At 42.3% G+C, this 16,886-nt stretch overlaps 1 protein-coding gene across 4 annotated transcripts in view; it reads right to left on the bottom strand.

Moving 5' to 3' along the window:
- LOC145344063 (proline-rich protein 5-like) overlaps nucleotides 1-16,886 on the bottom strand; it is a 114,744-nt gene that overhangs the window by 34,838 nt on the left and 63,020 nt on the right. For all 4 annotated transcript variants that reach the window (XM_080190847.1, XM_080190846.1, XM_080190845.1 and 1 more), the window contains one exon: nucleotides 9,914-10,054. In XM_080190847.1, coding sequence (XP_080046973.1) covers nucleotides 9,914-10,054 — 141 coding nt within the window. The remainder of the gene's footprint in view (nucleotides 1-9,913; nucleotides 10,055-16,886) is intronic.

Genomic DNA, 16,886 nt, shown 5'->3' with positions numbered 1-16,886 from the left:
ACTAAAAACTCCAGCAGAGATCAAGGACGTTCAACCTCAATACTCAACACCACAGAACTAGACAATTTTTCTCATGCTCAAAAGGAACCACAACTCCACCCAAAACAAAAATAATCTTAGTTTGGGTGCTTCGTGCAGGGACGGTGATCTTACAGATTGTTGGCTTCCAAGTCAAGGACTCTTCCCTGCGAAAATAAAGCACCCAACACAGCAATAAACTGAGTTTTTCACCATCGTTCCAGAAAGCAGAAAGTCTGAATAATTCAATAATAGTTTTTGTGCAGAATTGTCTCTACAGGTTGCACAGAGTTAACTTAAAAAAAAATGCAGAAATCAAAGAACTGAATGCAGCTTTGCACTTTTGATGAATGTGAAGTGTGACGCAGATCCAGTTTGTGTAATATCCACTTAAATAGGGCAGGACATTTCTGTAATTCCTCAAGAACTTACAGTCATCTTCAGTCAAAAGTGCCAAGTGAATGACCCATGTCGGCCTCCTCCTGCAGCCAGCAGCACCACAGATGCCAGTCTTTAGCCGATTTGATTCACTCCACATGATATCAAGAAATACTGGAGGCATTGGATACTGCAAAGGTTATGGGCCTTGGCCATTTTCCAGTAACTGTACTTGGGCCCTGATAACATTCCGGCAATAGTACTGACCCAGTACTGTGGAAAATTGCCTAGGTATGTCCTGTACACAAGCATGACAGACCCAACCTGGCCAATTACTGCCCCATCAGTCAACTCTCAATCACCAGTAAAGTGACGGAAGGGGTCAACAACAGCAGCCACTCAGCAATAAGCTGCACACGAACACTCAGTTTGGGTTCTGCCATAGCTCCTGACTTCATTATAGGCTTGATCCAAACATGGATAAAACAGCTGAACTCGAGGTGAGGTGACAGTAGCTGCCTTTCAAAGGTACCATTTGAATAAGTATAGCATCAAGGATCCCTAGCAAAACCGAAGTCAATGGCAAAACTCCCCACTGATTGGAATAATACCTGGTGCAAAGGAAGATAAGTGTGGTTGTTGGGTCTTTGCCCATTTGCTTAAGTCTATCTATGGCCCTTTGTAGCCTTATGTGCTCTTCACAACTTACTTTATAACCTACCATTATATCCTCAGCAAACTTAGCAACCATACCTTCAATCCCTGCATCCAAATCATTTATATAAATTGTAAACAGTTGGTGTCCAAACACTGATCCTTGTGGCACTCTTTATATTTTGCCAATCAGAAAATGACCCATTTATGGCTACTGTGTTTCCTATTAGCTAGCCAATCTTCTATCTGTGCCAATGTTATTTTGATACCATGAGTTTTTATTTTCCATAATAACCTTTGATGTGGCAGCTTTTCAAAAGCTGAGTGAAAAGCTAAGTACAGTACATTCAGCCATTCTTCTCTGTGCACAGCATGTGACAAGTTCAAAGAATCCAATAATTTGGTTAAACAGGATTTCCCCTTTAAAAAAACCACGCTGACTTGGCCTGACTGCTGTGATCTTTTCTAAATGTCCTGCCATAGCATCTTTAAGAATAGCTTCTAACAATTTCCCTGCGACAGATGTTAAGTTAACTGACCTGTAGTTTTCTGTTCTCGTTCCCTTTTGACACCTTCCCCAAATCTAGGGAATTTTGGAAAAATGAAATCAAATGCATCAAATATCTCACTAGACACTTCAGTTAAGAACCTAGGAAGAAACCCATCGGGACCAGAGACTTGTCAACCTGCAGCTCCAATAATTTCTGAAGTACTGCTTCTCTAGTGATCGTACGTCCCTCCTTTCGGCTTCTTATTTATAGCTTTTTCTGGGATGCTACTTACGTTTTCTGTGAAGACTGATGCAAATTACCTATTCAATTCATCTGCCATGTCCTTATTTCCATTATTTGACTCACTTTCTATAGGACCAATCCTCACTTAAATAAGAGGAGTAAGAAATTTAGGTTTATTTATTAGTGTCACAAGTAGGCTTACATTAACACTGCAATGAAGTTACTGTGTAAACCCTGTAGTTGCCACACTCTGGTGCCTATTTGGGTACACAGAGAATTTAGCATGGCCAATGCACCTAACCAGCATGTCTTTTGGACCGTGGGACAATACTGAAGCACCCGGAGGAAACCCACACAGACATGGAGAAAAGGTCCAGACTCTGCACAGATAGTGACCCAAGGCTGGAATTGAACCTAGGTCCTTGGTGCTGTGAGGCAGCAGTACTAACCATTGTGCCACCATGCTGCCCTAAAGAAAAAACGTATTTATAGAGACTCATACTATCCATTTTCATTTTTCTAGGTAGCTTTCACTCACTTTCATTTTCCTCCTACTATTAAATCTATTAGTCATTCTTTATATTTCCAATCTGCAATCTGTCTTGGTGCAACTGTGTTTTTTCTTTAAGATTGCTATGGTCTTTATCTTCATTAGTTAACCATGGTTAGCAGGTCCTCTATTCTGTGTATTCTGAAATATCCCTTTAAAAGCCTGTCACCGAACCTCTATTAATCTACTCCTTAACCTCGTCTGCCAGTTCACTTTAGCTGCCTCTGCGTTCATTCCTGCTTGGGCTTGAACTCAACAGCAGCCCAAATTTAGTTAAAATCAATTATCAATCAAGCAAAGTGGCTCCAAAGTTAAAGATAGGATTTTAATCTATTGGTGGATATAGGGCCCAAACACATTTGGCATATTAAATAGAGTAGAGTATTGTGCAACAATTAGCAATAGGCAGCGTGAGCTCAAATACCAATGCATTCACATTATTGTGGGTAATAGGGAAGTATTAAACACTCTCATAAAGCTGCTGCTTTCTCATCTACATGATCTTGATGAAAGTTTCTGCACAAGGTTTCTGACAGTTACTCAAACCACACAACCATTTCTTCTATACTTTGAACCACTCTGAAATTCACATTCTTCCAAGAAGCTCAAAGGAGAAATTTGTACATCACACATTTACAGTCTGACTCATTCTACTTCTAAATCAGACACAACATCCTGAATATTAAATGAGAAACACAGTAATGAGTGTACTCATTAAAAGTTTAAATGGCATTTCTGGGGTGGTGAAGACAACAATTATTTTGTGTGCGCCTCACAATATTGTTCCAACGTGAATAATGTTTTCATTGCCACCTCACTTTTGCTTTGTACCTTAGAAGCCAAGATACACCTGTGTGGTGACATCTATGTGCACTGATGTCCTATATTCAGTTTGGAGTTTAGAGACTCATGCTACAGTGTAACATAGTCATAAATGACATTTATCATTTCAAACAGTTTGTTCCAAGTTTTAGAGACTTCTTCGTTCCATTTCAAAAGCCACCTATTGAACACTTCAAACATTAAATGCACTGCATTCCGGGTTTGCATACAGTCAGAGTTATTCATGAAGGCCCCACCTTCTCAGCCTTTCCCCTCACCTGAGGAGTAGTGATCCTCAGGTTAAATTACCACCAGTCAGCTCTCCCCCTCAAAAGGGAGAGCAGCCTCTGGTCCTCTGGAACTGTAGTAATTTTACCTTTACATGCACTCAAGCGCTGGCAATGTGATCAATGAATATGCAAGAACTATTTACACTGCATAATGGCTATTGAAATACCCATAACAGTTACTGAAACTAGAATAGAGCGTCTGGTGTGCCGCAACAGTCTTACATGCAGAATGGAAGGATTGCTGAGAATATTCCAACTTGGGACAAATGCTTATTGCATCCACATTCAAGTGTGAACTACATGCAAGGAATTTTACAAAAACCTCAGCAGGAAACTGATTGGCAACTGGTTTAATCACTCGGCCTCTTCATCTCTGAGACTGCGTTCACATCCAACCAACATTCATCTGATTTGTGCAAGAATCCGGTGTGTACTGAATTTGGGCAATCTCAGAGCAGTTCAGAGTAGGCGAGTCTGCAACTGAAATCTGCTCCCAAATTGTCAATCTCACTCAAAAATGTAAAATTAACACAGAATTGCAGCAGTAATGCAATAAAGTGTTCCTCTGAGCACAAGGCCAAAAACACAGAGCTGGAAGAATTGTCACTCTGCAATATTTGATTCAGAAACGCCTGAAGTGACACTGAGGCAGAATCCTCTCCACTTACTTCCTGCAGGAGAACTTACAGGTCAGGAAACTGGGGAGGGGGTGAGGTGGATTCCCCCAGCCCGCTGTGCTATGGGGCCAGGAACCTCTAGTGGAGTCCATGTAGCCGGCCTCCGTGCACCGCTGACTGCCACATTTTCAGCATCGTCAGCTCCGTGCCAGAAATTGGGGCGGAGCTGCAATTATTGAAATACTGATTTCAATATAATCAGCAGGCCCACTGGAGTCCCCACATCACCAGAAGTGCTTCACTCCAGCAGGGTTTACAATAGCTCCCCACCAGCGAAGAGTTGGCAGCTTGATCTGTTGGAGCAAAGGGGGGGGGAAGCCTCTGAGGATGGGTGCTGGTGTGGAGGGCGTGGTTGTCAGGATTGCAATGACTGATCAGCGCACGTACAGTGGCCCATTCAGTGCTATGCTGCCGGCCTCTCCAGTGGGGAGAGGCCCCACCCCCTGACTTTCAATGAGATTCATGCTAGTACATCATTAATGGAATATGGGGGTGGGGTGTGCTCCAGGGTCTTCCAGTCTGAGCCGGAAGAATCTGAGAAACTACTATGAGGTGACCACTCCCAAGAACAGGAGGACAAGGACATCCTCTCCAACAAACCAGGGGTGAATGGAAGTGGACGAGGAAATTAGCAAAAGAACTATGGTCTCTCCAATCTGGAACAATGGACCAGAGGTTCCAGGAACTCAGGAGCACAAAAGGTCCAACACCCCCTGCATGACACCCCTCCCTCCCCCAACACTGACATCTGCCCTCATTTATTGCCACCTCATACCCATGTCTCTGTGTCACATCCCATTAATGATGTCCTTATCTCCTCTCCATGTATACTGTTACAAATGCATGCACCTCTGTGGTTTTTCTCTTGCAGGATAAGAAAGCACCCAACTTGGGGAGTCGCAGAGACCTGGTGGGGAGGTCGTAGTTACTTGGGACGAGCAGTGGCACTTTAGTGACACTCATTTTGGTCATGGCGATGTGAGCTCATCTGGTCCACTAGGAAGGAGGTCTTGTTTCCAAGGGACTGTCACAGCAATTTGCCATGACAGCCCAAGCATCCTGATGCACTGGTGCTCAGACATGAAGAGAAGGCCGAACCTTTGCCTGTAGTCTTGTTGTGAGGGCCATACCTCCTTCCAGATGGACTGGGTTGCCAATCTCATCTGCCTTATGTGGGGGTATCTTGCTGCTGCAGAGGTGGAGGGGGAACTGCATAAGCTGCTTCCATGTCATGTTGGGAAGTGGGAAGTGCTAGACTGGTGAAGTGTTTTCCAAGGAATTGACAATCACCTGGCAAGCAATGAAAGCACTCTCAGATAAATGCTTTTGCTCACCTGGCAATGGCTAGAACTCTTCCTTGTAACTGACCAAAACCTTCACACCTTGTCAGTTACGGTGAAGAAACTCTTGCTACCTTGCATTCCTCTCACTGACCCTGACCAGGTGCACATGTAGCCATGGGCTATAGGGAAAGAAGGAATTCATGATTATCAGGATCCTTAATGACCTTTTCATTGGTCTCAATTGCTTTCCTGCAGATGTACAAGAGTTCTTCAATTCAGAAACCCTCACTCTGCAGGAGAAAGCCAGAAGTGGACCAGATGATGTGGGTACCCCAAACCGCTGTCCTTTTCCATGATTTTCCCACCCTGCATACACCAGAATATACCTCCACCTGCCTCGATACAGGGAAATATACACTTTTCCTTAGATGAGAGCAAAAGAAAAACAGTAATTTATAAGTCTGTACACTTGAGTAAATTAAACACAGAAAATAAGTATAGACCATTCAGCCCTTTGAGCCTGCTCTGCCATTGGCTGAGCCTCTAACTTACCACCATACTCCAGCACTCTCCCCATACCTTTTGTCACCTTTAGATTACATACAAGGTTACACACTTCCAGCTTATATAGCTGCAAGTCACGATTGTGCTTAAACCACGATCCTGGTGTACTGAGCAAGTGGTTAACTTGCGTCAGTAGACGCAATGACTAACCCAGGATACCTGTTCACTCTGCTCCCACACTCTGAACAACTTCCCAGAACATCAGCCCACAGTCAATATTGAAAAAAGTCAGTTTTTGTTCATCATTCTTTGTACAAGACATTTCCAAAGAAATTTAGTACTGATAGACGTATTTCTTCTTTCAAAGAAGAGTCACCAGAACAACCAAAACCTCAACTGCAGATGAATTAAATTATCTTCTGTATGTGTGTACAGTCCACCACCCACGCTCTCCAACTTCCCTTTGTACTGTTCATTTTTAAATAAGTGCAGTACCTTCCAGTCTGATAACGGGGCCACGTTTGGAGAGCCCACAGATGCCTAATGTACTGCTGAATGTTTCCAGAACTTACTATTTCAGATTTGCAGCATCTGTTATATTTTTACTTTTTAACTACATGAACAACGATGCAGACATGCAAACACATTAAATAAAAGTAGGCCATTCGGCCCCTCAAAGCTGCTCTGCCATTCAATAAGAACATGGTTGATACGCGTTTTGAATTCCACATTCCTTCCAACCCCGATAATCTTTGATTCTCATGCCTAATAAGAATCTAATTCTGCCTTGAAAAACATTCAGTGACCTGTCTCCAGCACCTAAAGCAGCAGGTTCCAAAGTTGCCCAATCCTCAGAAAATAAGTTTCCTGATTCTGTTCCTAAAAAAGGGCAGCCCCCTAATTTGAAAAACGTACCCCCTTGTTTTGGACTCACCCACAAAAGGAAACATCCTTTCCACATCTACCTTGTCGAGACCTTTCGGGATCTTACATACTCCAATCAAGTCATGCCTCACTCTTCCAAACTCCAGCCTGCCCAACCTATCTTAATAGGACAACCCACTCATTCCAGGTATCAATCTAGTAAACCTCCTCTGAAACACCTCCAATGAATTAACATCCTTCATTAGAGGAGACCAAAACTGCACACAGTATTCAGGATGTGGTCTCACCAATGAATGCCCTGTACAACTGAATCATAACATCCTTTCTTTTATGTACAGTTCCTCTTGTAATAAAGGATAATACTCCATTACTTTTCTTAATTACCTGCTGTACCTGGATGCTACCTTTTTGTGACTTATGCAGTGGAACACACAGATCACTCTCCACCTCAACCTCTGTAGCCATTCTCCATTTAACTAATACTCTGCCTTTTTATTCTTCCTGCCAAAGTGAACAACATTTTCCCTTATTTTATTCCAAGTGCCAGAATTTTGCCCATTCCTTCAACCTATTTATGTCCATCTGCAACCGCCTTATGTCCTCTTCACAACATGCCTTCCAACTTACTTTAATGCCCTGTGCAACTTTAGCTACCATGCCTCTGCTTATTTAAGTTATTGATATAAATGGTTAAGGTCCCACAGCAGACCCCAGCAGGATTCTACTATTCACTCCTGCCAATCAGAAAAGAGGCACATTTATGCAGCCAACTTTGCTCATACATTACTCTCACACCATTGGCTTTTATTTTCCACCATAACCTGTGATTTGACAACTTGAATGCCTTCTGGAAATCCAAGTACAGCACATCTACAGGCTCCCCTTTATCCACAGCACATGTTCCTATATCAAAGAACTCCAATAAATTTGTTAAACATAATTTCCCTTTCACAAAACCATGCTGACTCTTTCTAATTACACTGAGTATCCAGCTATAATCTACTTAAATGATTGATTTTAACACATTTCTCATGACAGACATCAAGCTAACTAGCGTGTTTTCTGTCTCCCTCCCTTCTTGAACAGAGGGGCCACATTTGCCATTTTCCAGTCTGATGTAACTATTCCAGAATCTAGTGAATTTTTAAAAACTAGCACCAACACATCTATCTTATTAGCCACCTCTTTTGAGACCCTGGGATGAAGGACCCAGAGACTTATTTGCCCACAGCTCCAGCACTTTGCTCAATACTGCTTCCCCAGTGATTTTAATTTCACCAGGTTCCTCTCTCTCTCTTACACCTCCCAATTTACAGCTATTACTGGAATGTTTTTACATCGACTATGGTGAAGACAGAAGCAAAACATTTGCTCATTTCATCTGTCACTTCCTTAAACTCTACTGTTAACTCCCCATTCTCACTCTTTAGAGTTCTGATACTTACTTCACTTATCTTTCTTATGAAAAGCCGTAGGAACTCTTACTGTCCGTTTTTACATTTCTAGCTAGCTTCCTCTCAACCTAATATCTTTCTTCTGATTAACCTAATAGTCACGCTCTGCATTTCTTTATATTCTAACTTATCATCTGACCTGTCACTTGTCTTGCACAGTTATATGCTCTTTTCTTGATTAATTCCATTAGTTAACCATGGTGGGTTCGCCAATTCGAATATTAATTATTCTGAAATATCCGCTTAGATACCTGCCATTGTTTCGCTATTGATCTATCCCCTAGCTTAGTATCCCAATTCACTTCAGCTAGTTCAACTTTCATGCCTGCATATTTGCCCTTTTTTGGTTTAAAATACTAGAATTATACCCACTTTTCTCCCTTTCAAATTGACTGTAAAATGCAATCATATTATGGCTGCTTCATTCTGAGGAAATTAATTAATCTTGTCACATTACACAAAACTAAGTCTAATATTACCTGCTCTCTGGTTGGTTCCAGAACATGCTGTTCTAAGAAACTATCTTGAAAGCATTCTATGAGCTCCTCATCTAGGTTATAATCAGTTTATATGTAGATTAAAATCCCCCACTGCCATTCCTTTATCACAACCGCCCAACATTTTTTCTTGTATACTTTGTCCTCCATTGTGGTTACTGTTAGGGGCTTATAGACCACTACCCTGATGCTTTCTTTCCCCTACTATTCCTCATCTCCACTCAACTGGTTCCACATCCTGATCTTCTGAACCAAGGTCATCTCTAACTTTTGCACCAATCCTATCCTTGATTAACAGGGTGATCCCTCCCCTTTACCTGGCTTCCTATTTTTGTTGTGATTTAAGTGACATTCAACAATCAGGACCTAATCTCTGTCATCCTACAGCCACATCTCTAATGGTCATCAAGTCACATTTATTTACTTCAATGTGTGCTATCAACTTACTTACCTTGCTATGAATGCTATGCACATTCCCGTACAGTGCCTTAAGTTTTGTCTTTGTGTTAACCCTATAATATGTAGTCTTGGGAGGTTTCCTAGAAGCTATTCCAGCATATATGATGCACAGGGATTGGTTAACCATTAAAACTCCACTGCCCTAATAAATTTGTTAAATCTTGAGCTGAATTATTGCTCTAGACTATCTGTCCTCCTGTATTAGTTAATTCTCTACATAGGAGAGGAACATTTGGCTCCGTTTGGTTTTAGTACAGCATTAATCGTTCCAATCAAACTACTTTGCAACAGGTTCGGGGCACAGTACTGATCTGATATTTCAGAAACCATGGTGTTCTAATTAAATGTATTGAGACCATTGCAGTACGCTAGAGATTTGGAACTGAGCACTAAGTGTTAAAAATAAATTGGAATACGTTTACTTGGGAGCTCATGTCAATAACAAGTTGTGTTTTACAAAATTAACACTGTTTCAAATTACCAATAGCCTTGGGTTTGTTTCTAATTCAAACCATTGTGTATTGAATGTTTAAATGTTAGGCTCCACATCACTCAGTTTTACCACATCCGGAGTTAAAAAGGAGACTGCATGAGACAATTTAAACCACATGTTAATGTGCAAAAGGTCAGAGACAGAAGAATAAAGAGTCGCACAATTTCTTTCACACTCTCCTTTTCAGACAGTTAAAATACAGAGTTCAGGCCTACCTGCAGTATAAGCAGCATCTGAATGAGCGAAGGTGGGACCCTTGCACGTGGTCGTGACAGAGCGTCTTCGAGTTTCACATTTAGCGTGATGACATTCCTGAAATGTAGCAGAGCTATCTGTCGGACAGTGGGTTCCTTTCCCTGTAATAATGGGAAGTCTAACAGTTAGAAGGAAGAATGTGTGATTCTAACTAAAATAAGGGTTTACAGGTCCAAAGTTCAGATTTATATCAGGCCTTCAATTGCATTGTGCAGAAAAATCAAGCATTGTAACACCCACTGTGCAAACCCCACTCCCAGGTTAGGATGCATGTTCAACATTTGATTGTACAAGGATCTAATAAGACTGTGCTATGCTACTTTCTGAAAACTCAAACAAATGCTTACATTCATAGAATCCCTACAAGTACAGAAGAAAGCCATTCAGCCCATCAAATCGGCACAATCCCACCCAAGCCCTATCCCCATAACCTCACACATTGACCCTGCTAATTCCCCTGTCACTAAGGTCAATTTACCATACCAATCAACCTATCCGGCACATTTTTGCAAACCAAGTTGTGGGTTAAGCCACTTGATAGCAAGCATGTGACTTTACCAGACTGTTCAACTGATAGTGAAACCATGTTGCTAAATCCACACTATATGGAACCTTATTTCTCCAACTGAGACAAGGGCAATGATGCAATGAGCTCCAGGTTGCCCATCTGATAAAATCTTCCTGACATAACCATCCATCACTCTGCACAACTCACCAAGCCAATTTTTAAAAATTCATTAAGGGATATGGACCAATTGTCCTCGAGAAGGTGGTGGTGAATGATATGCATTTCTAAGATAGTGGACAAATTTAATTTTTTATTATTGATTGCGAAACTCAGGGCTGCAGATCAGACAAGTATAAAGCCACTGGGAAGGATGATCAAGCAGGGTGGAAAATGGATCAGCTGATCTGTCAAATTTATGACAATGAACATTGAAATTCTCTCCCAGTAAATACTGCCTAACTTAATCAAAGCTGACAGTTCTTCCTCACTGCTAATCAGCAGAGAGTATTGCTGTAACAATCATTTCGATCGTGGTTATTTTGTTTAAAATTCATTCATGGGATGGTGTTATTGCTGGTAACATTACTACTTACATCCCAAGAGGAAGTGTTGGTGAGCCACCTTATTGAATAGTTGATTCCTGAACGTTTTGGTGCACTTAGTTACTCTGCAGCTCTCTATGGCAAGGAGTTCCAAAAACTTTCAACCCTCAGAAGAAATTCCTCCTCATCTCAGTGTTAAATTGGCACCCCTTTATTCTGAGACTTTGTCCTCTGGTCCTAAATTCTCCCCATGAGGAGGCAATATCCTCTCAGCATTTACCCTGTCAAGCCCCTTAAGAATCCTATATGTTTCAATGAAATCGCCTCTCAGTCTTCTAAATTGCAATTAGTAGAATTCCAACCTATTTAACCTTTCCTCATAAGACAATCCCTCCACACCAGGGATCATCCTATAAGGGGCCTACGTTCACTTTGACTTCTTGCTTCCTTTTTTTTTCCAAAAATATACTTTATTCATAAAAATCTCAAGTAATCTATTACAATGTACAGGGCTTCGAGTAGCAAAACAATGCGGAATCAAAACATTTTTGCAGATCTGTCCAAACTACAGTGACTACATTTCAGTACTTAAAAAACTATGTCCATGTCTCAATATTTACATATTTGTACTAATTACAATGATTAGATTTCAATACTTAAAAACTATATACATGCCTCAATAGATTACTGTGTGCCGTTATTGCTCAGATTGGCACACAGTTACGCAGGTCGAGGGTATACTGCAGTTCCTGGGCCCTCGGTCTGCCTCCGTTAAAAGGCCTTACAGTGTGGCCTTTCCCCATTGTGCCTTTGCGGCGGCTGCCCCAAGCTTCAGCGCGTCCCTCAGCACGTAGTCCTGGACCTTGGAATGTGCCAGTCTGCAACACTCGGTCGAGGACAGTTCTTTCAGCTGGAAGATCAGCAAGTTTCGGGCGGACCAAAGTGCGTCCTTCACCGAGTTGATGACCTTCCAGCAGCAGTTGATATTTGTCTCGGTGTGCGTTCCCGGAAACAGCCCGTAGAGCACAGAGTCCTGCGTCACCGAGCTGCTCGGGACGAACCTCGACAAATACCACTGCATCTCGCTCCAGACCTTCTTTGCAAAGGCACATTCCAGAAGGAGGTGTGCGACCGTCTCGTCAGCCCCGCAGCCGCTTCGAGGGCAGCGTGCGGTGATGTTGAGACCTCGAGCGTGCATAAAGGATCTGATGGCGAGTGCCCTTCTCACCACCAGCCAAGCCAGATCTTGGTGCTTGTTTGTCAGTTCTGGTGATGAGGCGTTCTGCCAGATGACACTGACTTCTTGCTTCCTTTTTATAAACTTAAAGAAGCTCTTATTGTCAGTTTTTATATACCTTGCTAGTTTGCCCTGGTTGTTCCTTTTCTCCCTTGCTATCATCTTTTAGTCCTCCTTTACTGGATTTTGAATTTATTCCAGTCTTCAGGGCTATCACTGACTTTTGTCTCAACTTAATATTCTCTTTCCTTATTCAGCCATTGTTGGTTTATCCTTGTCTTAGAATCTTTCCTCCTTACTAGGACATATTTCAGCTGAGGGTCTGGAATTAACTCCCAAACTGCTTCCCATTGTCTTACCAGCCCAGCCTAGCTAACTCTATCCTTATTTCATTATAATTCCCTTTATTTAAGTTTAAGGCCATTGTTTCTGATCCAATTTTCTTACTCTGAAACAGTATATTAAATTCTACCACGTTATGATCACTACTTCCTAGAGGATCTTTTATCTGAGGTCATTTACTAAACCTGCCTCATTACCCATTACCAAATTCAATATGGTAGCACGGTGGCAGATTCAAGGGTGGCATGGTGACATAGTGGATAACACTACTCCGTCATTGTGCCAGGGACCTGGGTTTGATTCTAGCCTTGGGTCACTGTCAGTGTGGAGTCTGCAAGTTCTCCCCATGTTTGTGTGGGTTTCCTCCGGGTGCTCTGGTTTTCTCCCACAGTCTGAAAGATGTGCTGGTGAGGTGCATTGGCCGTGCTAAATTCTCCCTCAGTGTACCTGAACAAGCGCTGGAGTGTGGTGACACAGGGATTTTCACACTAACTTCATTGCAGTGTTAATGTAAGCCTACTTGTGACACTAGTAAATAAATTTTAAACTTACAGCCTGTTCCCTGGTTGGCTCCATGACATATTGCTCTACAAAACTATCCCTAATGCATTCTACAAATTCATTGTTGTAGCTAACCTTTCCAACTTGATTAACCCAATCAACATGAAGATTAAAGTCACCCATAATTATTGCTCTATTCCTTTTACGTGTTCCTGTTATTTGCTAATTTATACCATTTCCTACAATGTGGCCTGTGTTTGGGGTCTATACACTACTCTACTAATGTCTTCTTGCCCTTGCTGTTTTTTTAATCTCCACCCAGACACAATCTACATCATCCCAGCCAGATTGTGCCTCACAACTATCTTAATTTCACCTCTTATTAACAGCGCTAACCCATCACCTTTAACTTCTCAGCTTTCCGAAAGCTCAAATTTCCCCGGACATTAAGTTCCAAATTTTGATCTCCTTTTAACCATGTCTCCATTAGGGCTATAAGATTATACCCACTTACCTTGATTTACACTGCCAGTTCATCTACCTTCTTCTGAATGCTTCATGCATTAAGATCCAATGCCTTTAAGCTCGTCATTTTATCATTTTTAATCAAGATAAAATTTTTCTTTGTATTGTAGTCCTATTTGCTTCTCATTCTTGATTACCCTATCTACCATTTTTACATTTTACTGTTCTTACTTTTTTTTTTCAAATCGTGCTTGTTCTCTTTCCCTCATCAGCCTGCTTAGGTTCCCATCTGCCTGCCGTTCTAGTTTAAACCCTCCCCAACCACATTAGCAAATGCTCGCCTAGGACATCAGTCCCGGTCCTGTGCCAGTGTAACCCATCCAGTTTGCACTGGTCCTGCCTCCCCCAGAACTAATCCCAACCATTTTGTTTAAGCAGCAGCCTGGGTGAGTCTGTTGAATTGAACATAGAGATATATAGGAACTAAAAAGGATGGTGAGCCTGGAGGTCCTTGGTAAAGTTTACAGCAGTCAACCAATGGAGTCTATTAAATGAGAGTTGCATCTCATTATCTTGCTCGCTAAGTGTTTGTCTCAGTATAGTTATTCCTAATCCAAAGAAATGGTGATGGCACCTACAGTTAGCAGAGCAGGGGTGTCCAAACTAATGCTCCAAACCCAGGGAACTCCGTTTTATTGTCTATTGCTGGTTGGCCCTGTTTGCATTTTCAGAGGTTGTAGCCATGGAGAGGGTGCACTGTGGCTGTGGATAAAGCACTGTCGCTGTGGAAAGGGCACTGTATAGCATTGCAGCTTCAATGGTGGATAAATCATTCATCGGAACTCCTTGACGGTGTCAACAACTCAAAGATCAATGCAACTGAGCAGAACATGGGTTTAAACTTTTTAAAAAAAAGGCTTCAATGAATCCTAGATCCTTAGGAAAGCCTTGAAAAATCCAGTGTTTAGAGTTAGTGGAAAATAATCCCTGCCTAAAACCACCATTAAAAACATCCCATTGTACATGCACCATCTGGATGCAAAGTGATTTATATGTTTCATATTTATATAAAAACCCAACAGCTTGACCACTGCAGTTGTGAAAGTGGCACACCCAGCTCCTTTCTTAAATACAGCCAGCACGTGTTGCTCATTCCCAACTGTGTTTGAACTGAGTGCCATTTCAGGGTAATTGTGAATCAACTACATTGTAGAGTGTGGAGTCACCTGCAGGCCAGTCACGACAAGGATGGCAGATTCCTTTCCCTAATGGATGTTTGTGAGCCAAATGGATTTTACAACAATTGACAATGGCTTCATTATCGAGGTTAGCTTTCAATTCCAGATTTATTAACTGAATTGAAATTCTACCAGCTGCCATGGTGGGATTTGAACCTGTGTCCTCAGAGCCTGGACCTCTGGTTCAGTGACATTACCAGTATGCTACCAACTCACCAGCTGTGACGCTGAGGTCATATGAGTGAGGAGGGAGCTCCCTTCAGTCCTCCGAGCTCCTGTGTGCAAGTCTGGTAGGACTCTGGTTTCGACATGAGCACTGCAACTGAGCAAGAGTGTGAAGTGCGCCCTCTACAGTTGTATTATCACCAAACACAGTCGTCAAAAACGGACATAGAGAACTTGGAGACCAAGAGAATAACCTTCAGGCAGGAAGCTGGCCCAATCATTAACATTAATCAAGAATCAGCTAGCACCTATTGTTGGTGTCATTTCCACATTTACACTGATCAAAGATAACTGGGTGGTGAGAACAATTCCCTGTTTTAATTATTAATTCCTCAAAGCTTACAGGAATAGATGAATTTATATTCCCCAATGACGACACCAACAAGTTGATGGTTGAGGGGAAGGCAAGTGTAAAGTCTAATACTTACGACGTAAAAGACTATTTGGTGCAAATCTCTCATCTAACTGGTCAACTTTATTTCAGTTTTGTTCCAAAGCTATCAATTGGAGGTTGTGGGTTCCCAAAATTGAACTATGAACTCGCAGAATCATAGGATCCCCATAGTGCAGGAGGCCATTCAACCCATCGAGTCTGCACTGACCATATTCCCAGCCAGCCCTTATCCCCGTAGCTCCACGTATTTATCCTGTTACTGCCCTTGACACTAAGGGGCAATTTCACATGGCTAATCCACCTTTGAACTATTTGATATTTTGTTGGGAGCTACAAAAATATTTCATTCTGATTACAGAATGGTAGAGGAAATATATTCCACAGAAGATATTCTAATAATTTGTAAACTGATCTATTTTTGTCGCTTTAAGTGTTATACTTTAAACTATCTGCTATGAACTGCACTTAGATATTGTTTAGATTTAGCTCAGACAGATTGATCTGAATGTCATATTTACGATCTTGTGTGAACACAGTAGTCAACTCCCACCATTACCACATACTATCTCGCTTACAATATGTACTTGGTTAGGATTTTGCTTCATAATGCTGGTAACTGACAAAACTACTGGAATGAAAATCAAGTGAGTTCTATAAAAGGTGGGCAAACTGCTCCTCCAGATTACTGGTTACAGTGGGCAGAATTCTCCCATCATGCCCAGTGGGCAGAATTCTCCCATCATGCCCAGTGGGCAGAATTCTCCCATCATGCCCAGTGGGCAGAATTCTCCCATCATGCCTACAATGAGTTTGGCAGTGGGTAGAAGTGGAGGCTCTAGCAGAAGCCAAAAAGTTGGAAACCCGCCAGTGTAAAATCACATAGCAATCCTCTCAATTGTGGGTAGGTCATCCCACTGGCTGGTGGCGTGAACACCACCTGCATCTCATGAATGCTCATTAAAACAGCTGTCTGCCAGCACCCTTTCAGGTCTACTGATCTTGCGTCATACCAGTATTAGATTATGACTTTCTAAAACCCAAGTGCTAACGTGTGACATGCACAAGGTGGTCCTAGTTCCCAAGAGACTTTTTGTGGTGACTGCATCACAGCACGCCACTCTGCCAGGACACACTGCCTCCTTCCTCCATCTCCATGCTCAGCTAATTTCCATAGACAACCTGTGTGGGAGTTCAGGGGGGGTCTCCTTCCCTTTGATGCCACACACCGGTCTCTATCTGGACAGCACCATACTGTGGGACTCACGCAACCACCACAAAAGGTCCAAAGTTTGGCTGGGAGGGAGGGGGTGGGGTTGAGTGTGAGGTGAGGGTGGGCAATGTGGGAGAAGGGCTATGCAAGAAGGACTGTGAGGAGTGGGAATGGTGGTGAAAGGCAAGGGGGCGGATGAAGAAAATGAACACGGGAGGCAGAGGGAAAACTGAGGGGAGGGAAACTGGACTTTGACAAGGTTGCATGAAAA

Source organism: Carcharhinus amblyrhynchos, chromosome 6 (assembly GCF_965287045.1).
Source record: "Carcharhinus amblyrhynchos chromosome 6, sCarAmb.v2.hapA, whole genome shotgun sequence".
NCBI lineage: Eukaryota > Metazoa > Chordata > Chondrichthyes > Carcharhiniformes > Carcharhinidae > Carcharhinus > Carcharhinus amblyrhynchos.
Note: the sequence above shows the minus strand (reverse complement) of the source record. Positions and strands in the feature narration are given on the sequence as shown.